We start from the raw sequence: 24,936 nt of genomic DNA, 5'->3' as shown, positions 1-24,936 counted from the left end.
GCTACTGCTCACTGGTTTCTACCATCTTTTACCACTGATGTTTCACGGCTAAGGGGAAAGGACAGCAGTCATCTCGTTTCTTTTTATTTCCTAGATGCTTTTATAGGCTCCATCATCACATTAGCTGAGTGCCTCCCAGTCTTCGTTATATCAGGCCTCTCACTGTCCTTTTTAGAGATGGAGAAAGTAGTCTCCTCATTTGCAGAGGTGGTCCTGAAATGCAGAGAGAGTGACTAATTCGTTGGTCATGGAGGGAGTTGGATCCCATCCCCTGCGGTGCCTGTGCAGCACCCCAGTGATAGCTGAGAAATAGGCAGGAGATATGCTCTAGACAAAATCCCAGCTTTCCTTCTCCAGGAATATGAGGTCCACCCAAGATGTTGTCTGACTCCTTGGCCAAAAGACACTACCTTTTTTGTTAACTTTACACTGAGTGGACTGCAGTCGTGAAGGGTGGGCAGGAACTTTTCAAGATAAAGTGGAATTCTTCTGCCTCATTTGGGACAAACTGCAGTTGTGTATCTTGTTTTCCAGAAGAATATCTTCTGCACTTGTCTTACACTTAAGTGGTTTAATTATCAGCTGGTAACTCCATTGACTCAAGTTGTTTTATAAAGAATTCCTGAGGTTTCCAAACAGCAGTGCCTCTGTTTATATTCACCTCTGTACAACTGAGTGAAAGGGATTTTGAAAACATGTTGTGAGAGAGAGAATGATGACATCTCAACTGAGATGTAGTGCAGTGGTATTGCAGGCCATGAAGCAGCTGCATAACCTTTAAGTCTTCTTGTAGGCTTATCAGTCAGCATTAAGGACAGGATGATATAAAGGAGGTCATCTATTTCACAGTTTGAAGATGAAGAAGATGCAAAAAGTCAGTTTAACTGAAGTTACTTTAAGGGTTGAAGGTCCTCTACTTAGTAACTTAGCTTTACACAAGTGTACTGAATGATGGTCAATGCAAATAAATGTATAGCACACTGGGAGAAAGGGGGTGGGGAGGGGGAGAGAGAGATTGATCCATACTATGTTATTCCCCAGCTGTTTTATTTGTTTTGAAAGGAAAATGCACCATTTTCATTTTGCAGCAAGAAGGGTATTTGGAATGGTTTTATTTGCTTTATGCTGGTGTAAGCAGTTAGGAGAACTTTCTGTGCCTGCCTAATGTGAGAATCTAGCCCTTAGTTTGACTTCTAGCTTTTTTTTCCTAACATTATGCAAAGTCAGAAATACGGTTTTTTCCCTCCTTTGTAGGGACTTGAAGTATTATTTTCAAAAGACCAATTCAGAGTGATTGCACACCAGACTGGATGCCGAATGGGACCTCAAATGTGACACTAATCTGCCTCATTCACTTTGAAAAAGCAAATTCTTTGTGTGTTTTCCTTTTAAAGTCAGGGCTGAAGGCATCCTCTTTCCCTGCATGCAGTACTTGAGCTCTATGGATTGAAGAAAGAAGGGCATGAGAGGAGGATATTGCTAACAAAATAAAATATAGCTTTGGCTTTTTACAGCAGATTATCTGGGAAGAGGGTCTCTTCAGTGTGAGTAAAACTTGTCAGTTGCATGATGATTAAAGTGTACTAAAAGACAGACAAGAACTATTCAGGCTTACCTCAGCAAAGCTACGTTTCCTCCGTTCTTTTGTTTGCCTTTGGTGTAGTCTAGGTCTTGGCACTCCTTCTGTGAAGAGATGCTATCATTCCTTTCCTTTCCTCCATTCATTCAGATCTTTGCTTTGCAAGAAAGGAAACTAATTCATGTAGGTAGGTAGCATAATACTCTCATTCTTTCTTCTCCCCACCTTTGGAAGAAGATAGTTATTGATTCACTGAGATGCTTTTCATATCAAAATTCACTATAAAGACAGACCAGTATAATCTATGGGAACAGATGGTATTTCTTGGTAGATTTTGCTGAACCAGCATCAGTGATAGGTAGCATTGCAACTAGACTGGATAAAGTTTTATGCCACATGAGTGTAAAATAATTTTTTCCCCCAGGTATAACTTATGAAGGGCACTGTGATTACAGATACTAGTTTGACCTTCAGGACAGCCTTCAGGGCCTGACATTGTCCTGGGACTTTTTTGTGGGGGATGGTTGGCTACTTGTGTTAGTTCGCTTTGGTTTGCAGCCTGTCATTTGGACCACACACAGAGGTTGATCAGACTTGCACAGCCTCAAATCTTTCCTCTCTCTTTGTGTGACATATAAGATACTGGGATAGTCTCCTTCCAGCCTCTGCAGTGCCAAAATCAACCTTACTGTCAAGCCCATGTATTATGTCTAGTCACCACGGCAAAGACATCAGTGGGAGTAGGCATGAAAAATGAACTCCTCTCGTGTGTCTACAAAGCAAGGTCATAAATTGCAGCAATAGATGATATAAATGAAATATCAATAAAAGTTTTCTAACAATAAACATAGTCAAGTACTGGAATCGCTTGCCTAGGGATGCTGTATAATGTGGGATATGCAGCGCTTAAATATTCTTAAAAACAGGTTAAACAAACCTCTTTCAGAAATGGTCTTAGATGTAGATAATATGCCTTCAGACAAGGGAATGGATTAGGTGAACCACTAAGATTTCTTTTGCTCTACTTTTTATGAATCCTTGAACATGTTAACAGAGCTGTGGAAATATTTTGGCATCTTTTCCATCTGTTGACCTGTAAGAAATGATCTCTTGGAAAATCAGTGTAGAAAATGTGTCTCTAAACCATTGGGTAATTTGAATGAATTCCTTCTCCTGAGTTTTGATCAGGAATTGAGGACTTGTTTTTCAATATGCCTGTTAAGACTGTAAAGGGGTTTGATGACATGGGCGTATGTGTGATATATAGCTTTGCAAGCAAGCTTTGCTCATGGCAAATACATACATGTTTTTGTTTAATGCATAGGAAACAATGTTATGAGGACCATCCATGGTGTAGGAGAGATGATGACCCAAATGGTGCTGAGCAGAGGATCTATATTTCCCATCAGTGCCCCTGATATACAGCCAAGCATTCACCCAAGCAAGCAAGCCACCACCTCAGACAGTGAAGATGTGATCGTAATGGACACCAAATTGAAAATCATTGAGATTTTGCAGGTAATAATGATTGGTGGAATATTACATAGCAGTCATTTCACAGTTCTTATTCATGTAGTGGCAAGTTCTGTTACCTACGTTCTTACCCCTGCCTGGGCTGTTTATTATAAGAATAACACTGATATGAGGAAGAATGCTCCTCTCCGTGAACAATTGTACAGTTGTGGTCCTCACTCTGTTACACTTACTTCACTTTTGAAGGAACTTGATGCTGTAGAAACTCTGTCACTATAACTGTGAAAAGGCAGAACTTGTCCTTTAATCTGCCTCGCTAATGTTTTCTGAAGACAGTGTGTCTGTTTCCAGTCTCATTAACACTCATTTTACATTGGGGTGGCTCGCTTGGCTTCAGTATTTGACTCTTCTTTTACAGTAGTTTGAAGAAGGGCAGAACTGGACCTAGACCCACTGAAGTCATGCAAGGCCATGCACTTTTGAAGTCTGTTTCAGATTTCCACTGTTAGATTGAGAATAGTCTGTCGGCTGCTATGATTTTCTCCCAGCTGAACTGACAAGCTATAGGACACTAGCATGTCTCTTGAGATATAATTTTCACTTTGTGCTATTAGTAAGTGAAGTGACACACATTCATTCTGCATATCAAATCCCAATTTCTGCAATACTTATGCCCTGAAGGAACGTTTCAGTGTTTTCTATAAATTCTGCAAATCTGTTGGTACCATTGTCACTTTTGAAGGATTCCATTTGTTCTGACTGCTTATAAATGATTTAGATTACCTTAATTACTCATCATCTGAAAGACTATCAATTGTTAGAGTATCCTCCATACTGCATACTTTGGTTCCAGAGCTCCTTTAGTTTAAGGCTTATGGTGAAGGACAGAGTGTTTTGAACTTATATCACCTAAATAATACCATTCATGTGTATTGCTTCTCATTTTCATTAGTTTTTTTGGCTGAGATTCTCTCCATACTGTCATGCTGTACTGGTTGATGCCCAGGAGGATGATTGCAGGACACCAACCTTGTCCTGTCCATTCCCTGGCTGCTCACAAGCAAGAGAATCAATTTTTGTCTCATCCTTTCCTTTTTCACAGCATGTCCAGTGCAAGAGCACCCAGGGCTGGAGAGCATTTAATCCTGATTTGTTACTTAATCTGTGGCTTGTTAGTTATGGTTCAGTCACACGGTCAAATTACTGCAGATTAGCAAGTTGTCATATGTTGGGTGAATCACAGTACATGTGCATATATATGATCTTAGTTCACAAATGCAAAATAATTCAGTTTTGTTTAATATGCAGTGAAGGAGGATTAATTTAATCATGTTACCTTGCATTACTGTGCTATTACCCTAAAAGGCAAGTAAGAATATTTTAGATTTATTGTATTATCATGCATAGCTAGTACAGTGGTGATTAAAACTATTCTATTCTAAGAAATATTTCAGTTTATAATAATTTAATTCTTAATATATCCTCTTATTCCTTTAAGTAAAGGCTTTTTCAACTTAAGAGTTTCCATTCTGTCATCAGCCAGAATTAAACAGATGGCCTGATAGACTTAGTTGACTATGCGTGGACCTGGGAGTTTTTTATTTTTAAAACCCTTGCTTGTACAATTATAGGGTAACTTGATCATGGAACCAAAATAAACCTGCCTTTTTTGTTTTGTAAACTGGCATTTTATTTGCTTTTAGATGGTATAGTCCTAGCCAAATCCTATTACAGTATTCTGGGTCTGGGAAGCTTGTCTGACTTTAGTTGGAGATCAAAGCAACAGGTTGCCACCATTTGCTAAGTCATCACCTGTTGCCTGAGTCTTGGTAACTTAATATATGTGCTTTCATCCCCACTGATTGTAAAACATGTTAAGCGATCTTAAACCTGTGTCATTGTATGCTTGCATTTACTGTGGGCAAGGAGCATAAGTGTGGGAAACACTGAAACTCAGTTGATGGGCAGTCAGTTTTGAAGTGTTGGATGTATATGTGTCAGTCCTTAAATTGGTACTAATGTTTCCAGCCTAGTCACTTTCCTTGCTACTCCAGTATAAAAGCAGCACTTCAGCTTTGAATTAGGATTTTTCCTGTATGAGTTTCCGATTTCACAGCTGAGGAAGAAAAGCCACTAACAATTAGAAGAAAGCAGAGCGTTGAGTGAGGGGGATCTCTGCTACCATTACAGCGGTAGCTTCCAGAGCCAAACTTTTATTTTTGCTGCATGCTGGCAAGACTACTAGGAGCTCATGAAGGAAGTGCTATTTGCTCCTCACACCCTCAGCTGATCATTAGCAATCTAACAAAAGACATCACCAGGCTTGTGCTTCACTCCGTGGGAGCCTGGAGTTACTGCAGCACTGCTGCCCTTGGCTGTCGGGCATCTGAGAGGGTAAGCCTTGAGCCTGTTGTCTTTACTCTCAACCCCTCTCCACTTCTTATCTTCGTGGAGCATTAGAAGTCCCGCTGAAATATGAAATAATTGCTTTCAACATGGGTTTGAATGTACTGACCTGGCTCGCAGGCAGTGAGGACAAGGCAGTGTGCTGGAGCCCCTGGACAAATCCAGTCTGCTGCTTAGTATTCAGCAGTCGATAAGGTAGGGTTCAATATGTCACAGGATGGTTGTAGTAAAGAAAGAAATCACAGAAAACTGATGAATGTAATGGATTCTTTTTTTGTAGTGGATGTATTTACTTAAAATCATTTACTTAAAATAATCATGTATCCCTGTATGTTTCACCACAGAAAAATCCTAACCCATGTTACCAAACAGCAGAAGAAAAGTCTTATTTAAAACTTTTTTTCTTGTAGTTTATTCTCAGTGTTAGACTGGACTACAGAATATCCTACATGCTGTCTATCTATAAGAGAGAGTTTGGGGAAAACAATGAAAACGTTGATTGCTCTACAACATCCCCACCTGACACACCAGGGATTGCCTCAGGTAAATGTCGCTATTGTATTGCAATGTAAAATAATTCTGCGTAGCCTACTCCAAACAAAGAACTTGACTGCAGTGGAAAGATGCATGCTGCTTAAAGTTGAAAAGCTTGTGGAAAAATGAAAATTTTAAGGAATCCCATAAAAATAAGATTTTTGCTGGCCTGTCCTCCTCCAACAAAAATGTGTTTCCTTTTTCCCACTATGACTATTTATTCTCTCATTTGTACTCTTCCCAAAACGCTGCACAATGACAAATGTAATGGAGAGTAGATCATGAAAAAATGGTTGGGGTTGGATGAGGACAGATTTAAGTGAGGTGAACGTGCTATGCGAAAATGGAGTGGCTTTCCGGGAGTGTTCCTGTGCACACAGAAGTGCTCAAAAGGCTGACTGCTGTCTGTGTGATCACCTGCAAGTAGGGAAGAATTGCTTTAATTGGAGGTGTTGTGTAACAGAGGGGCAGCTGAGGAGTACTAAAGTCTTTAGTAGTAAGGTATATTAAAGCTATTCTAAAGCAAAATGGCGGTGTGATAAATGATTTGGTTTATGATAAATATTCTAAAGTTCATGTGTCTGCTTTGTGGGGTTTGGTTCATCTAACAAAAAATGTAAAAGTTTCATATTCTCTGACATTTGTGGGTTACTGGTGGTGGTTTGTCCAGCTCCTAGCACCACGGGGCTCTAGTTCATCACTACAACTTGGCTCTTCCTCAGTAATAGTAATACACAATTTGACTCTGCCCCGTGTCCTGTTTCTTCCCTGCTACTCCTGCAGATAGCGAATTTTGCCTAGTTGAGGAATGCATAGTTAGACCTCTACTTGATAACATCTACTTTAAAGAGGAACAGAGTTCGATTATGCTGTGCAGATTAAACAATAATCACTGGCGCTTTTTTTTTTAAATTTTTATTTTTATTTTTTTCCAGCAATTGTTCCTGACATAGACGAAATTGCAGCTCAGGCTGAAACCATGTTTGCTGGCAGGTATATTCTCTGAAGTTTTACCTCTCTCTATGTATCCGTTTGTTCACGTTGATATTTCCCATGGACAATCGGTTTATTCTGTGCTTATTTTCATACCCCTTTCTCTTCCTTTGGCTGCTTCTTATTACTTAGCCTATACATAGACAGAAAAGTGCCAGAAAAGACCTGAATTTCAAACAAGCAAACAGCCCAGTTGGTTTGGATGACCATGGGATTGGAAATGACCACTGTCTTAGTTGTAAGAGAGTTGGTAGAAAGTTTCTGTTGTGTTCCCAAAGGCAGCTGGGGAATGGTGTACAGGTGTATTGGGCTTAAACACACTAATTATTTATCTTACAATGCCTCACATGGGTGCTTTAAAGAAAGACCTTTTTCTGGTGTACCTCATGACTGTAGCCCCAAATTTCTTGGATCTGTAGGTTACTGTTGACCCTCAGTATTTCTTGTAGACCACATGGCCTGTTGTCATTGCACCTTTTGTTGGAACTTATTTAGGAAGTTATGTCAACAATAATCTCTCTCATACGACTCCTCAAATCAACTGTGGACCACTTGCCATGATATTCTGGACCACCAGAGGCCTGCAGATCACAAGCTATGCTTGCAGAGTTTTGGAAGTGATTTCAGCTATGCTGTGAACAAAAAAAATATCCACACTGGAGAGTTATTACCATTATCACTATATTGGTTTAATTTTAAGGGTATAATTATACCGGTAAGAATGAATTCCATTTAGACAAGGCCGTAGACTTTAAATTTTTTCTTGGAGCTAGGGAGAAGGATCCACAATATGGGCACTCTGATCTTTCCTCTCTCAGTCCCTCATGCGTTCGCAATCATTACCAGCACAAGCAATGCCTCCAGTCCTCCCCCTGAACTCCCGTAATGTAAAACAACACACAGCCCTTGGCATCTGCATCTTTAAAATGAACAGAGACTGAATGGCTTCTTGGAAACATTATTTCTGCTTTGATATGTTAAGTGTAAATCTGCTTTCTGCCATTCTGGATTATGAATATGATTCCAGAAATATGATGCTTTTGGCAATTCTTACTATTTCTGAGCTTATTTTTTCTTAAATGAAATTTTAATAGCAGCTGAAAAAGGAGGGAGTGAAAAGGAAAGGGCCAAATTAATCTCTGATGAAATGCTGTTTACTTCAATTAATTTGGATTGGGGATGAGCATGGCACAACTTATCAAGGGTATAAATGAACATTTTTGCAATATGGATTTTAATCACAATATTTGATACAGTTCATACATACATACTTTCATTTCATAGTGTCTATTCTGCTACAAGATTGCTGCAACAGCATATAAGTGTAGGATTGAAGTCCTTATAAAATATGTTAGTGATGTTTATAGTTTCCATCCTGCAGTGTATTTGATTTGGCTTTAAGAGCTCTGTCAATTGAAGATTGTGTGTACAGGCATATTAATGTCAAAAGTTTTTGTGTTTTCTTATTTTATTTTATTTGGTCCTGTTTCCCCATTTCTGTTACAGAAAGGAGAAGAATGCAGTTCAGCTTGATGATGAAGGGGGCAGAACTTTTTTACGGGTCCTCATTCACCTCATCATGCATGACTATCCTCCTTTGCTCTCAGGTGCTCTGCACCTGCTATTTAAGCACTTCAGCCAGAGAGCAGAAGTTCTGCAAGCATTTAAACAGGTATGGATGGGCACGGCATTATTCCAGGAAACTGACTGCGAGGAAAGTCTTTCCAAAGGCTGCTTTACTTACCTAAATTGCTGTTTGTAGCATGAGAGTGTTATTTCCTTAGAGGTCCAAATTCAGCAGAGATTCTTTTTTTTTTTGTTAGAGTTGGCCATATGTGCTAGTGTACATTATAGTTGTGCACCCAGAAATAGTTATTTCTAGCATTGCATCCATTACTGAAAATGTAGGTCCGTGGTGACAGCTGGGACACATGCATCTCAGTGAGACATGATGGAGTGATCCCTCAGAGACAGAGTTAGTAGCGCGTGTTCTGCAAGCAGTGTACCAGCATCAGCAATAAGACTTTCCTGTCTTATTGGACTACTTGAGCTGGGTATAAAGCGCTCTCGTTATTCATGTGGTGTTTCTGGTTCTAATTCAGGTGTCTTTGCATTGTGCTCCACTGCATGATATGGATATGCCCAAATAACAGGAAAAGAGTAATAGAGCCAAGCCTGTTTTCAGCTTTTATTCTTTCTGCTTGATAACGGTGCATGTGCAGGCTCCATGTGTCAGTGGATTAAGGTGGGGAGATCTGATGTCATGGGGCTGGATGACAGAGACAGCTCTGTTACGTAACCCTATATAACATATGTTGATAAGACCATCTGATGCTTATTTCAGGAGTTTGATAGCATGTTGTCTCATTGTTATGTAAGATGTAGAGATTTCTCTTGTTTAAAAACAGATTAATGATAAAGACCTGGAAAGCTTTTGTTTAATGTTTTTGCAGTGTAGCATAATGGCCTCCCACCAGATAGTTAAAGTTAGGCCATGCTGCTTAGTTGCATAAATAGCTGTTATTCCCAGGTAAGCAAGGACTGAGTAGCTTAACATGTTTTCATAAAGGATGGAAAAGGCTGATTGACAAACAAACAAAAAAGACTGTAGAAAACACGGAATATGAATGTCTGTGGATGAGCAGCATTCATAAATTCTGTAAAATAACAAGGTTTTACCAAGATAAGAGAGAAGATGATGAAAACTTTATATTACAAATATTTGCCTGCATGTAGTGATTTTTTAAAAAAAAAAAGAATGTCCCTGTCAGTGTTCTTGTCTGCCATGTGACCTTAATCTTTTACATAACTGTAATTTCTTAATAGTGCTTATTGATTTACTGTAAAGGTTGTTGTTAGTTTTTTTTAATATTATCTTCATTAATAATCTTGGTAGAGCAAAGAGCATTACAAAGAAGGGAAATGTGTGGATCATGCTAAATCAAGAACTACAAATAACAGTGAAAAAAAAACCAGATAATTTGAGCAGTACAAAAGAAGAAAAAGTGAGATTAGTCTTAGTAAGAGGCAACCACTCAGATGGTGGGAAAATACATGAACCTGAAAGTCAGTTTATGAGCTATATTCCAACGGGTTTTTCTAACCTGGCCTAACTTATTTTTCAATATTTGATTATGGTGATGTAGGTGATCATTAAAGTTGCTGGCCATTCTGACTTTCCTTTGGATGTCCTGATTCGTTGTCATACCATCCTTTTTTTTTCTTGTGAAGTATTGTGCTGATGGGATAAGCTATTTCTAACTGTATTGCTTTAATACCATGTAACTGTATTGTTTCAATACCATGAGGATCATAATCAGTGCATCAGAGCTAACTCTGCATAGAACTCAAGAGCTTGTAAATCTGTGCTTGTGCTGAAAATATTTCGCAGTGTATTAAAGAAGGCGAGAGAATGTTGTGAATGTTGTAACTATCCTGTTTTGGGCAACTAGAGTCTCCGGCTCTGTTAAAGGTTTTTGATGGATAGGGGCTAAAAAGCCTGTGTGTTCCATGTTTCAGTTTCTTAAGGAAGGTTATATAAAGCACCTGGAAAGAGGGGCTTAGAATGGAAACTGTCAAGCAAATTACCTAGGCATAAGTGCTGGTGCTACTGCTGTAATAGCTTTACAATTTTCTGTATTTCCAGGTTCAGTTGCTGGTGTCTAATCAAGATGTTGATAACTACAAGCAAATCAAGGCTGATCTTGATCAGCTACGTCTGACTGTAGAAAAATCAGAATTGTGGGTTGAGAAGAGCAGCAATTATGAGAGTGGAGAGGTGGGCGACAATCAAACCAAAGGGGGAGAAGAGCCAATAGAGGTGGGTTTAAAGCCCTTGCTGTTAGAATTGTTTCAAAATTATAGGTAGTTTAATGAACAACTGCAAATTTGTGGTCTGGTTAATCAAAGCGAGAATGTGCAGTATTCTGTCTGAGCTGTAGGAATAGACAGAACAGAAAATAAGAACTCTTTTATCAATGTGTTCAGTATTCTTTCCTGCTGCTTTCAGTAACTGCGTTCTTATGTCACAGAGCTGCCTTCCTTTCTGGCTAGCGAGCAAGCCACAGTGTACGGCATCACTCTGTGGCCAAGTAATCTAGGGATTACATGTTGGCAGTTGTGTTGACTTGCTGGAAGAAAGAAGGAGTAGACAGTATCTGTTCTTGCAACTAGGGGGAGGAGCACAATCAAACCCATATTTTCAAACATCACAAGTAATTCCACTCTCCACCAAACATAAGACTCACCTAAGAATATTGAGATTTTGTAGGTGAACTAACTTTTTTTTTTTTTTTTGACGCTTGTCATACCACACTCTTGGGATATATTGTGATTTGAGAAACTTTAGAACTTGAATCTGGAACACAAAGACCTGATTTTTTTTAAAAATGTAATTGATTTATTTTTTTTTAAATTTTGTTTTTCAGTGAAAGCTGAAGTCCTCATGTAATCACCTAACTCCAGTATGAGTCTTTAAGAAAATGCAAAATGTTGCAAGATTTGCTATGATTGAGGTTTGTGGCATAACAGTAGATAGAGCAGGCTTTCCCACCAGTATTTATTCCCACTTTTCCATTTTCATCAGAGGAAGTGGGGAGAGATGAACAACTGTGATTTCTGACACAGCACTTTACTTATTCTCTTCCATAGTAGAGTCTTCCCTGGTGGCAAGAAAATAGGCAAGGAAGCCACCAGGGGAAGCTTAGTAAGAAGCCAAGTCAGGATTACAGAGCATTGTGAAGCCAATGCATTGAGGAAAAGTAGGAGCCATTGAGAAGAGATGGGATGTTTGCAGATACCTATGGCATACACTTGGCCTTTCAGATGGGAGAGCAGATTTTAGGTGGCTTCATATGGGGGGAAAATCCAACACTTCAAGGGAGAGAATTCTAATTTCTTGGGACAGTGTAGGTCCTTCTCTTCCTCTAATATAACTTAGCTGAATTTAGTGGTGTCAGAACTGGGGAGGAATCTGGACTTCATGAACTTAAGTATGTGGGACTTCTTACTTCCTTTCCTCAAGCATAGCTCTAGTAGGAAAGAAAATGTTCCTTTATGTACTTACTGAACGGAAAAGGTAATGGGGAAACAGGATACAGGATTGCAGCAGGATATTTACAAGGTTTTTTAGCTATAACACATTTTAAAAGTGTAATAAGATCCTTTTTATACCTACACATAGCTCTGATAGCAAAGAAACTCCAGGAAGAGGGGACAAAACAATGTGCTTGAAACAGAAGCATCTCTAAATGGGATATTTTCAGTGTTTTTTTCCCCATGAGGCATCTGTGGGTCTGTATGGATTAGCAGTGCTTCAGTAGATGCACAATATTATCTCTGGCAGATCTGAGGAAGTGTTGTATCAGAACAGTAGTATGTAATCTGCACAACTGCTTAGATCATCTGGTGGTAATTCCATGACAGCTGTGCCAGGTTACAATAACTCAGAACCTTGTCTGTTATTTTTTCCCCTGTTAAATTATTCTTTAGCAGTCAAGAAATGTTATTACCTGGCAAAACTACTTTAGATGGTGAATACTCTCTTTGAGATCTTAAGTCAGACGTAAGAGGTGAGGTGCTGGTCATAATCTACAAAGTGTGAAGCAGGTAGCTAGCTTCAAGCAGATAAACATCCCTGTGAGATCCCATGCTTTCTTGGAATGGATGCTGGGTATTCAGTACTGAGCTGGATGAACCTCTAAGTCTTTAGGGAATATGCTTCACTTCCCTCTGCTTAATTTTTCCCAAACAACGTTAAAGTGCACACAAGAGCTTAAATTACATTCCAGAACAGTCTTATGTTAAGCCCAAGTTTCTGTCCTCACTGAATCACGTTGCAAGATCGGCATAAGAGTTTTAAAAAATCATATATATACTTTTTGCCCCTTAGGCTTCTGAGTCTGTTGGGGTAATTGTTTCCATCTTTCTATCATAACCTGGAGGGGCTAGAGACTTAGTTTTTTCTTTGCAGTCCTATGACTCTAGAAATGGGATTTGTAGAAAAAAGGCCATGTTCTTCTAAAGAAAGTATCTAGAGTTCTCCACAGGTAAAACAACAAATCTTACATCCATGCAGAATCATCTTGATAGGAACTGGAGATCAGAATTATAGTGAAGAGTGCTTGGAGTTAGGTCAGACATAAATTAGACACTGTATAGGATTAGGAAGAAATGCTGAAATCGATCTCACATAACTGAGCCTTACTTGAGAAGGGAAAAGCAGATAGTCTGTTTACTTGGTTATCTCTAGTAAGGGTGTTATCAGTCTGTATAGATACCATGGACTATGGGAAGTGTGGTCTTTATTGACCTGTCACTGGAGGATGCATTGGTAGTGTAGCACCAGAAACACAGATCTGAGGAGGAGAACTAGTCTCAGTGAAAGGACGCTCAGGTGAAGCTGTAATACAGTGCCGTGGCATTTACAGAGCTTCTCATCTTCGCCATCAGCTAAGAAAGTTCAGTGAGGTTTCGAGTGGCGTAAACTTTCAGCTCCCTTAGGCGCCTGGTGTTCCCTTGCTCTCCTCTTTTTCTGGTCTGTGGCAGTTTGCTTTGGTTCTGAGAATGAACAAAAATCTTCTGAAACATCATATATAGGTTGAGGTTGCGAACTGAAACTTCTGAGAGTGCCTCTCATTCCCCTGGTAAGTAAATGCAGCCTGTTGAGGGCAAAACTGTACCAGCGTGAGACTGGGTAGTGCCTTGCACAGCTGTTCTGCTGAGTGAGACTATTTCGGCGGCGGGGAACTGCTGGGACTGAATGCTGGAATCTGGGCCTCCATTTGGGGGCTAGAAAGAAAGGGTCCTAAGACTGATGCAGAGTGACATCCCAGGCATTTTATGAATAGAGGAAATAGTCTTTTTCAGAAAATACCATTTCCTAAAGGTGGGGTACTCAGATGAGAACGTTTCTCAGTGCGATCTCTATGACTCCCTGTCCCCTGTGGAAAAGTGTGACAGAGAATGTCTATCATGGGGCGTAACGAAGCAAGATATGCGAGTGTCTCTGGTATCCCAGTGGTGTGATTGTCTCTTGGTAACTACATCCCTGGCATACTCTTATGGGTTCAATAAACAGTTTTTTATTTTCTTAAGAGAAAGGATAGATTCAGCAGTTTAATGCTGATCAGCACTTCCAGATAAGACATATAGTTCACATGGATTATAAAACTACTTTGATTGAGGAAGAATGCTGATAAAAGTAACAGGTAAATTAATCTTGGTTAACCCATAGTCCCAGAACAGAGGAGGGTGGTTAATTATAGCAAAGAGCCTGAAATATCTTCCAAAGTATTGATTCAAACAGCTAGAGAGAAGGCAGCATGCATACTAACAAACCTAAACAAATAAAAATCCACTGTTGTTGCATAGATCAACATGACCACGCTGAACAGCAGTGCTGACGCTGTTCTAAACAGCTTCCGTGGCCAAGTGGTGCAGCTGTTCTTGCCCCACTGGAAATTAAGACCAGATGGGATTTATAGAACTCCTCATCTTCACCATCAGCTAAGAAAGTTCAGAGGGAGGTTTCAAGAGGTATAAACATTCAGATTGGCATGCATGTGTGTTTTAGCATAATTCTCTTCTCTAAAAGAGTAGGAAGTTTGAGGACACAAGGAAAAACAGAAGCGCACCTGTTTGGTTCTTTTTTATGCTATTACATTGGTTTACATCCTTGTGGTTATATTGTGAGGCAGCCTTGAGATCTGCTACAGTTTTTCTACATGCTTAATAATTTCAGCATCCAAAGTCTCCAATCTTTCAGTTCTTTGTGTTTCCAGTTAAGAAAGGCATACTATAGCTGGCAGCAGAACAAAAAAAACCAACCCACTGCCAGTATTCTAAGTGACAGTATTTGTGTAGATGTTCTTCTGTGTTTTGATTGAGATATGCATGGAAAGGTGTGTGGTTGTTGACAGTTACTTACTGCCTTGATTTCTCTTATTTATCTTACCCACCTGGGGCTTTCTATGAGCCAAGGTCCAGAGCATACAGTGTCATGACTGGATGTTGCGGTTTAACATAAAGTTCTCATTTGTTTTTAAATCCTTTCCTGCATCATCCAGAGATAAGGACAGAAGTGTCCTCTTCATGGGAGGAACATTGCTAATTTCCACGTGCTACTTGTTCCTGCTGAGAACTCCACCTTATCTCAACTACAGAGGTCATCTTAAGCTCTTTCTTGGGACTTTTTAATGTTCACATACATAGACTTTGTAATCTTTCCAGATGTATTAGAGATTTTTGGAACAAGTGGGTGGCTATTGAAATACACTTATAGTCCCTATTCTCATAGTATCTAAATTCCTTGGGACGTCTAGTCTGTGATTTAGGGACGTATTCTTTTTTAGGAGGATCAGAAGCATGAAGACATAGACTATAGAGTAGTTGCCTCAAATTGTGTTGCAAATTTGAAACAAAGGAAGGACTTGAATGTGAATCTTTTCACTCACTGGACTGGTGGATAAAGAATAAATGAGTCTTTATTATCTGCGTTATATCTGTTCCCTATGAGCTGCTGTAATACTCCTTCACTTGGTGTTATTAAATATAACTAGTTCATGTTGAGGAAATTGCAATAGATCTCCACTTGTTGTGTGTTCTTTGTTACAGGAGTCAAATATTTTGAGTCCAATACAGGATGGGACCAAAAAACCCCAGATAGACAGCAATAAAAGCAATAACTACAATATTGTTAAAGAGGTTGGTATATCTTTTAAGAAACTTTGTTGACGTACTTGTTTGATAAGTAGATTTGGTAATTATTTTGAAAGAATGTATTTTTGTTTGTTTCTGTGTGACGTGACTGGTTCTTTGCTTGCTTGCATGCTTATTTATTTGTTTATTTATTTATAGATTTTGATTCGACTCAGCAAACTTTGTGTTCAGAATAAAAAATGTCGGAATCAACAGCAGCGATTGCTGAAAAATATGGGCGCCCACTTGGTAGTGTTGGACCTTCTGCAGATACCCTATGAAAAGGTTATTCTCATAATTTTAGTGGTGAAGAACGTGAACACAATAAAGGGAAAGGCCTCAAGAGGCCCAAGAATCAATGTGATTTTTTTTTTTAAACTTAATTCAGTCAACTATGGTACAAACATGAAATGATGATACCATTTTCTACCTTCAGAATAATGGGTTTGGTCCTAAGTTTAAATATGGCTGCCTGCATAGAACGGGTTTTATTAAGAACTTAATGATTACTGCCTCAGGTACCTAGATGTCACTGCGCTATCATCCCATTCCTGATATAGGCAAACCTTAGATCTGCAGTCACTGCACAGTAAGAAGTATTGATTTAATGGAGCTCCTGGCAGGGTATCTAAATTCCAATGTTGGGTACTGATGCGAGTGCTATCATAGATACATAAGATGGACAAAAAGCTTTCAGGGATCAAGTCTGAAATAATATCTTTGTTTCTATGGTGGATGCCTCTAACCTAGTTCCACTTGCAAGTTTTTCAGAAGACAATATGATTTTGTACTGATTTAGTAGCATTGAGCATGCAAATGAATGATCTAGGTAGCCTTTTGAAGAGCACGACTGTGGTGGTTTAACCCCATCCAGCAACTAAGCACCACACAGCCGCTTGCTCACTCCACTCTACCCAGTGGGATGGGAGAGAGAATTGGGAAAAAAGTAAAACTTGTGGGTTGAGATAAAGACAGTTTAACAGGACGGAAAGGAAGAAAATAATAATAATGATAATAATAATAAAATGACAATAATAATAAAAGAATTGGAATATACAAACGAAGTGTTGCACAATGCGATTGCTCACCACTTGCCGACCGATGCCCAGTTAGTTCCTGAGCAGCAGTCTGGCCCCCTCCAGCCAACTCCCCCCAGTTTATATACTGGGCATGACATCCCATGGTATGGAATACCCCCTTGGCCAGTTTGGGTCAGCTGCCCTGGCTGTGTCCCCTCCCAGCTTCTTGTGCCCCTCCAGCCTTCTTGCTGGCTGGGCATCAGAAGCTGAAAAATCCTTGACTTGGTATAAACACTCCTTAGCAACAACTGAAAACATCAGTGTGTTATCAACATTCTTCTCATACTGAACCGAAAACATAGCACTATATCAGCTACTAGAAAGAAAATTAACTCTATCCCAGCTGAAACCAGGACAACATCTTTCTAGATCTTATAGGAAGCATTGAGAGGAGATAAAACCTCTTCTGGGCTACGTTTTCCTGAGTGTTACACACTAATGTTATCATACAGACACTGGGTTCAGCTGTCTTCAGTAAAATAGTGCTTGTCCATATAGGTGGTTCATCAAATCATAGTTAGAATACTATATGAGAATAATATAAAATGGGGAGGAAACTAGACATATATTTGTGTGGGAGTATGTGTAGGAACACATCTATTCGTGTAGGTGTACACATACATGCACACATACATCTGTTTCTATATGTAGCTATATAAAAGCCAAAGCTTTTCAAAAGCTTAAAGTCAATGCAGGCTAGAGAGCTTTTTTTGAACATCAAGCCACTTAGCACTTTTTTAAACTAGGAAATTATAACCATACATGAGGAAGTCTTACTTTGAGTTTGTGCTCTTACCTGTGACTCCCCATGGTCAAGTTGATTCAGAGTAAGGTGTAGCCACTGATGGACTTTGAAGGAAACTAGATCAGTTGCTTTTGCTGGAGGGAGAATTCCTGCCTATAAAGGCTAGGAGAATTGATTTGTTCCTGGCTGAATTCACATTGTGCAGTTTTAACAAGTGTGTTTAGGTATGCCCAGCTGATTTTGTTTGTCTTTTCTTTCTGCAGAGTGATGAAAAGATGAATGAAGTTATGAATCTAGCCCACACTTTTCTTCAGAATTTCTGTCGGGGAAATCCTCAGAATCAAGTTCTCCTCCACAAAAATCTCAGCTTGTTCTTAACTCCAGGGGTAAGTATTTAATTTTAAGGAGAATATTATAACTGGAAGTAAATTTGGACTTACTGAAAAATGACAGTGCTAAATAAATAATTTCATTAAATTATGCCCTCTCTGCCTTATCTTCTCTGTCCTTGGCTTTCCTCCCTTATTGTCTCCTCTTCTCTCTCCTGTCTTTTCTCCCTTCTCTTTGCTCATTATGTCATTGTTTTTAATATTGCCATTTTAAAAATGGAAAACAATATTACCTGTGGAGTTTACTGGAAGTTATCTATGAACATGTGTCACATCGTCGCATCATGTTTAGCTCAACTCTGATCTTACTCATCCTAACTCACAGATGGACTATAAGTCAAGGTAGAAGGTGCTGTGACTATGCTGTCATGAAGCTTGTGTGGCAGCAGAATCAGACCCATACATTTTTGTTGATGATGCTTCCATTTGATTCAACTAATATAAATTTGATCTTTTATTAAATCATTGTTTTTACAATAAATCTCTTTGTCACGGTCCCTTTGTGTGTTTGCGTATGTGTGTGTTTAGAGATACAGTCATATAGAATGACAGCTTGCTCAGTGGCAGATCTACTAAGCAAAACGTGCTTTTATTCGAAAGAGTGTGAGTATTAGGATTGTAGACCCCTGGCCTGCATACATTAGGAAGCATTTGTTCTGTTGTTATTTACGTATGCTTTTTTTGTGAAGTTAGTGAAAGGTGCTGAGCTGACCACAGTGGGGACTAGTGCCCAGACTCCATCCTATCCAACACTGACACTTAACTCAGGTGCCAAGTATGGAGCCTGCTTGCACTTGCATTTCTGTTCTTTTGAAGTTGATCTTCTGATCATCCCAGTTATTGTGCTTTTGTTCATGTTGTGGAGCAAACTTGGTATGGATTCCTTTCAGAGGACACTAAACAGAAACATGTACTCTAGGAGCGCACCTGACCCTCATGAGCCTTTATTTCAAGAGATCAAACTAGAGCAAGTTTGAAACAAAAGCCTCAAGAATGCATAAAGTCTTGATGCTGGGTCCTCAGCAGCATCCCTTTCTTGCTACAGATCTGTTCCTCTTGTACCATGCTACTCACCTATAGAAACATAGCCTTAGGCTCCTCTGTAGTTAATGTGGAAAGAGATGTTCTCTCAGAGAGTGATCAGACTGCACGTGCAGTGATTTGCCTGCTGGAAATGCTTGCCTCTGTCAGCCACAGAGGGAGCCAGAGGTAGCTAATCATCTTATTTGGTTGCCTCAATGCAAAATTTCGTGGCAAGTGGGATGAATGTGGTCTCAGTTGTCATGTATACCAAAGTTCCTATAGAGTGCTCTAGCAGCGTAGTGTGTGTATGTGTGTGTCTTCACCTTCTACATGGGCACAGATTTTGTCTATGTCCACTTCAGGACCATTTTGTACTGATAGGAGAGCGTGGAGGAATCCCATCATAAGTGAAAGCTAGGCCCTAAGGTCACTGGTTAATCACGGGGCTGGTGCACATTTGACTGTCCCAGTTTCCCTTTACCAATGTGCCTTTCTCTAGTCTAGCCTCCTGTGAATCTTTCAATCTCAAAACAGATCTGCTCTTCTTACAAGGTTGTTTTTGTTTTAATCTGTATAGCTCCTGGAAGCTGAAACCATGCGGTACATATTCATGAATAATTACCTTCTGTGTAACGAAATTAGTGAAAGAGTGGTGCAGCACTTTGTACACTGCATTGAGACGCATGGCCGTCATGTGGAGTACCTGCGTTTCCTGCAGACCATTGTGAAAGCAGATGGCAAATATGTGAAAAAATGCCAGGACATGGTAATGACAGAGGTAAGTGAAGTGTTCGTATGTTTATCACTCGTGTGATGTCTTTTTAACACACTAGTATTTTGAGGTTGCTTTTTCTGCTGTTGATACCAATGGGATATAATGGCATCATCGCTTTAGAATTTTAAACGGTATCACAAATAATGAATATTTTAGCAGACGTTTTGGGGAGTTTAATCTAATTTTGTAAGGCCATCTGTATAACTACTTGAAAGAAAACATGAGTGTTAGCATGGTGATACAGAGATGTCTATTTGTAGATGATGTAGCATGGAAATCTCAAGAGTTACATAAACCTTCATTTTACTGTACTGTATTTTAGGATCCCATTTATGCACCAAACTTGCCATATCATGGCATGGTTTTTTGCCGTACAAGAGGCTCTTACATCTATGGATTTGTCTAAATAGTGTTGTAGACCATTTTTTTTTAGCACGTGAGCATGTAACAATTCTACGTACTAGTTTCTGCTTTTCTTCTGTTCCAGAGCATTTCTGTGAGAGTCAGTAGAGCTACTCTAGCTTTAACTAGCTAGATTCAGAGTTTGACCCAGTAAATTCCACAGAGTGGTTTGTGGACAAATCTTTATGCCAATAAAGTTACTAGGAAAATACCTAATTGACTTCTCTGCAATTAGGATTTGATCTATAGTGTGCATGATAAATGAAGTCTTGAACTTGCAGACACTCATGCATTTAACTGTAATTATTTTAACAGTTCAACGAGATTAATAAGTGCATAAAGTTGAATATGGTGAGAAGTCTGGGTAGGATGAGAGTCCAAGGAACATTTTTCTTTACTTTACAAAGTGCATTTTCTTGGTTTTTTTTGAAGAGACATCTTCACAAAGAAAACAGAGATAAGCTCTAGTTGTGGTATGAATAAAACTAAACCCTGCTGAAATTTTGTTCCACAGTAATAAAGAGGAAAAACTTCTAATTAAGAAAATAAAGCTTCAGCCTACATGGATAACCTTTAATGGAATCCACCTCAACCTTTTCATTTTGACTGAAGTGTTTTAACATGCAGTATCAATTACAAGCCTTTGATTTACATAATTCAAATGGTTCTTGTGCCTTTGTGCTTTTAGATTTTTTCCCCTTCCACCACAGCTTCTTGTAGGTTTTTACTTTCTAATCAAACGAAATTTTTAGGTTTTTCTCAATTTAAATACATTTTGTTACTGACCTGTAGTAGCACAAAGATAAATTGTCATATTACATTTTCAAGCTGACTGCATGATGAAAATCAAAATGAACTTGGATGTGACATTTACATCGTGAGTCCTGCAGGAATTTGCTGGGGGGGGGGAGCACCCCTATTTTGATGAAAGAGGGTAACATGATGATCTGTTTTAAAAAAAGTAGGAAATTACAGGTAAGTAATTATGATTTGTTAGAAAAAGATGCTAAGAGTGAAATTTGAATAGTGCTTGAATGGCAATCCAATATAAAGGGAACAGTGTGGCCAAATGGTTGGAAATTGCCATTGATTCAGGACAGTTTCTCAATAGACAACCTAGATGTACTTTGTGACCTTAACCAAGTGGTGTTAAGGTCTGTGCCTCCAGATGGGGCATGTAAAGAATTTACCACAAGACAAGCTGGAATATGAGTGTACAGCGTGCCTTAACTACTACGGTGGTTTTTTACCCATGGGAAGTATACTGTAGCTTGTTCCTTTTTAATGGGACTAAGGGATACACTGATCATATTTACATGTTTTAGAAAGTGCATACAGATGAAGGAGCACCACTGAGAAAGAGCACTTTCATAAAATATGTTGAACATTCCCAATCTGGCTTATTCACTTGTTCTCATATCCTTGGTCCCCATGTCTGTATAGTGGTAGTAATGGTGTTTACTGACCTGAAAGGTTCTTTAGGGCACTTTTTCCTCATTACAAGCATGCTTTGAGGTTCCTGGAAGAACAGTGCCTATCAGTGCAAACATTATTACAAAAGAGAAAGCAGAATTTACTTTTGAACAAGATCAATGTGGCAGCAGTGTTTTCTATTATCTATAGTATTCTGGAGTGATACATCGCAGAGCATCAACAGCTGCTCCAGTACTGACCAACCTTCATTATACTTCCATAAAGTCCTTAACTCATTGAAAATATACTTCAATGGAAGAAAATACTGCTGGTGGTTTTGGGTTTTTTTAATCCATCACTGAGCTCATGATGCTCAGTGAGAACTTTGGCTAACACTGGATACTTCTCTTCCTTTTCTGCTTTTAAAGGGACATCATTTCTTCTGCTTGGGTCAGTATTTGGATGCCCTTCGCAAATCACATTTAGAACTGGAGCACTTGGGGAAAGGAGATGATATCTTCTTCTACCCTTGCATTTACGATGATTACCTTGTCCCCCTTAGTTCTTGTGCTGATGCAACATCGTCTGTTTCGGTTTGTGGTTCCTCACAGTCAGTGTGCAGTAAGCATGCCGTGCAGCATCATATTTCACAAGTTCACTATCTCCTGGTAGTTCTTCCTCATTCGTCAGTGATAGGTACATGAAAGGATGAGGGGTCAGTTTGACTTGATATGATAAAATATCAAGCAATACTGGTACAGATTAGGTCTGGATTTGACATAACAGTGCAACCCTGTGGGAACCTGGAGAGAGTTGTCTTCCCTTTCCTCTGTGCAAAATGTACACAAGTGGAAAATAACCATGGGAATGTGGTGAACAACTAAATAGAAAGTGACAGAGCATGTACTTTCCCAGAGGGCTCGGTGTGGATTTTTTCTATTATTTTGTATGTGAAATGTCCTAAGAGCATAGTATTCCAGACATCAGTATTAAAAAGTTAGGTCAATTTTCCAAATACTCGTATTTCCCCACCCCCCTTTTTTTGCTATTGAGTGCAATGAAATTAATAGTATCTGGGTCCCTGTACGATCTCCTTCCTCCTTTCCAAGCACTGGTCCCTTTAAAAACTTTTTTCTGTGCTGTGGATTGTCCAGAAAATGTCTGTTTTGAAAAGTCACAAGTAGAAACATTTTAAAAACCCAAAGATAAGCAGGATTCGCAGAAAAGACTGAATTCACAATTCACTCCATCCAATTGTCAAAGTAAAAATAAGCAAGAAACAGGGAAAACACAATCAGAAAAGTTGTAAATTCAAAATCTGAAATGTTGAAACCCTGGAAAATGTGATGAAATTTTTCTTGACTTTTCATTCTGGGAGACTAATTTTCATTACTACTCTTACTGCTTTCCCCTTTCTCAACAGCTCCACCAACCTTTATTTCTACACTTGAATTCAGGAAGCTAGGATTTCATGTCACGTATAGACTTGGATATGTCAGGTGCCTTATTCACAAAATACATACCGCTGCCAAGGTGTATTCTGTACTAGGAAAGGTTTATGGGAGCTTATTTCCCCCTGCATTAAGAGTACATTATGCTTAAAAGGAAAGTGATGGAGAGAAGACGGGACTACTGTCCTGTCCCAGCTCCAGTCAAGCTCACAGAGCAGTGCTGGCAGTAGGTATATTCAGTGTTCAAGGGGTTCAAAACAGGGTTAGAGCAAAACTTCTCTCTGAGATCTGCTGAGATGGGGCTGCCAGCATCCACCTCCGCTCTGGATCCTCTTGAGATGAGCAATGCACTTGTAGCAAAATCAAATATTTATCACATACACTAGTTTTCTGTTAAATGGAAGTGCTGGCATGACACTGACAATGTCAAGACCCACCTGCCAAATTTGCGCAGGCAGGGAGTAATTGTCCTTTGTTTCCAATGCTAAGCAAGGGCACAGAAGAGGTTGGTTAAATTCTGGGTGAGCCACAGGCTTTTTGTGTGAGGTAACATGGAAGATTTAATCTCTCTGCACCTCAAGCGCCTATCTATAAAACAGGGATAATAACGCATCCTGGCCTCACAATAGGAGGTAAGGGTAATTAATTAACTTCAAACAAATATTGAGATGGTAGGAATAATAAGGATGGCATACTATCTTAGGTAAACACAGAGCTACATAGAAATTAAACTTCAAATTGACCTTGCATTAGCTCACTTCTTGGTGAGTTATTCCAGATTTGCACTTACATAGATAAGAGCAGAAGTTTGCCTTGGATAGTGTTTTGACATGTGCATTTGGTAAGCCACATCAGACTAATTTTTAGGTTGTTTTTGTTTTTTTTTTAACTAGAGAGTCTTTGCATACTTAAAGGTAGAACAAAATAAGAAATTAAGAAAATCATAGAATCATTTAGGTTGGAAAAGACCTTTAAGATCATTGAGCCCAAAATGACTGCAGCGCAGGGTGCTTAAAACTCTGTGATATCTTTTTCAGCTGATAAATGGTGGTGAAGATGTGTTGATATTCTACAACGACAGAGCATCATTTCCAGTCCTACTCCAAATGATGTGTTCAGAGCGAGATCGAGCAGATGAGAGCGGACCCTTAGCATATCACATCACTCTAGTGGAATTGCTAGCGGCTTGTACAGAAGGAAAGAATGTATACACAGAGATCAAGTGCAATTCACTCCTGCCACTGGATGACATAGTGAGAGTAGTGACCCATGATGACTGCATACCTGAGGTAATATTGAATGAGGAAGCAGAGTTACCATTTTTAGAAGCTCAGAAAATGTTTTGTTGTTTATAATATACTGACAAGTTGCATATTTGCACAGAAAACGGGCTGGAAACAGGTAGTGTTTGTTAAGGTGAATAAGTGAGAAAGGATAGTCAGTATTTTCTTAAATAGAAAATTCCTTGTCCCTTATGCTTTGATTGTCAGCTTTTGGGGCAGACACCTTGTTTTGTTTTCCTGGGTTTGTCCAGCCACTATCAGAGTTTAATGCTCTGATAACTTCTGGCTGTAGCTGCGAAGACTCAGCTGAGTGGTTTGTCAAGCCAACATTTTGCTGCTGTCTGAATTTGTTGGAAATGATAGTAACATTCTGGCCACGCTGAAGTCAATAGGAGTTTTGGGTGAAGTCTCGTTTTATTAAATTCAACTGCAGTCTGGCAAATGTTTTTATTCACCGCCTATCAAGGCCCAATTCTGCAGCCACTACTGGTTATGCTTCAGTAGGACTGTGATACCACACGCTGATCAGAAGAAGAATGTTTGTTTGCACCAAACCTGATGTGATCAAAAGAAATCTTTTCACAGTCTTTGCAAGGAGCTTGCTCTGGCCTCAGGTATTGGTCAGATGGATTTCTGCAGGCTATCTGGTGGAAAAACATGGCTCATATCAACAGAACTGGGACCTGCAGGAGTA

At 39.3% G+C, this 24,936-nt stretch overlaps 1 protein-coding gene across 3 annotated transcripts in view; it reads left to right on the top strand.

Annotated features, from left to right (window-relative positions):
* The window catches only part of ITPR2 (inositol 1,4,5-trisphosphate receptor type 2), a 269,683-nt gene that overhangs the window by 100,306 nt on the left and 144,441 nt on the right, over positions 1 to 24,936 (top strand). For all 3 annotated transcript variants that reach the window (XM_069806681.1, XM_069806680.1, XM_069806682.1), the window contains 10 exons: positions 2,904 to 3,097; positions 5,869 to 6,001; positions 6,928 to 6,985; positions 8,492 to 8,657; positions 10,632 to 10,805; positions 15,599 to 15,688; positions 15,842 to 15,967; positions 17,770 to 17,892; positions 19,496 to 19,696; positions 23,997 to 24,248. In XM_069806681.1, the coding sequence (XP_069662782.1) occupies positions 2,904 to 3,097; positions 5,869 to 6,001; positions 6,928 to 6,985; positions 8,492 to 8,657; positions 10,632 to 10,805; positions 15,599 to 15,688; positions 15,842 to 15,967; positions 17,770 to 17,892; positions 19,496 to 19,696; positions 23,997 to 24,248 (1,517 nt within the window). The remainder of the gene's footprint in view (positions 1 to 2,903; positions 3,098 to 5,868; positions 6,002 to 6,927; positions 6,986 to 8,491; positions 8,658 to 10,631; positions 10,806 to 15,598; positions 15,689 to 15,841; positions 15,968 to 17,769; positions 17,893 to 19,495; positions 19,697 to 23,996; positions 24,249 to 24,936) is intronic.

Source organism: Haliaeetus albicilla, chromosome 19, assembly GCF_947461875.1.
Source record: "Haliaeetus albicilla chromosome 19, bHalAlb1.1, whole genome shotgun sequence".
Lineage (NCBI taxonomy): Eukaryota > Metazoa > Chordata > Aves > Accipitriformes > Accipitridae > Haliaeetus > Haliaeetus albicilla.
The sequence above is the reverse complement of the archived record's forward strand: the minus strand, read 5'-3'. Positions and strand labels throughout refer to the sequence as shown.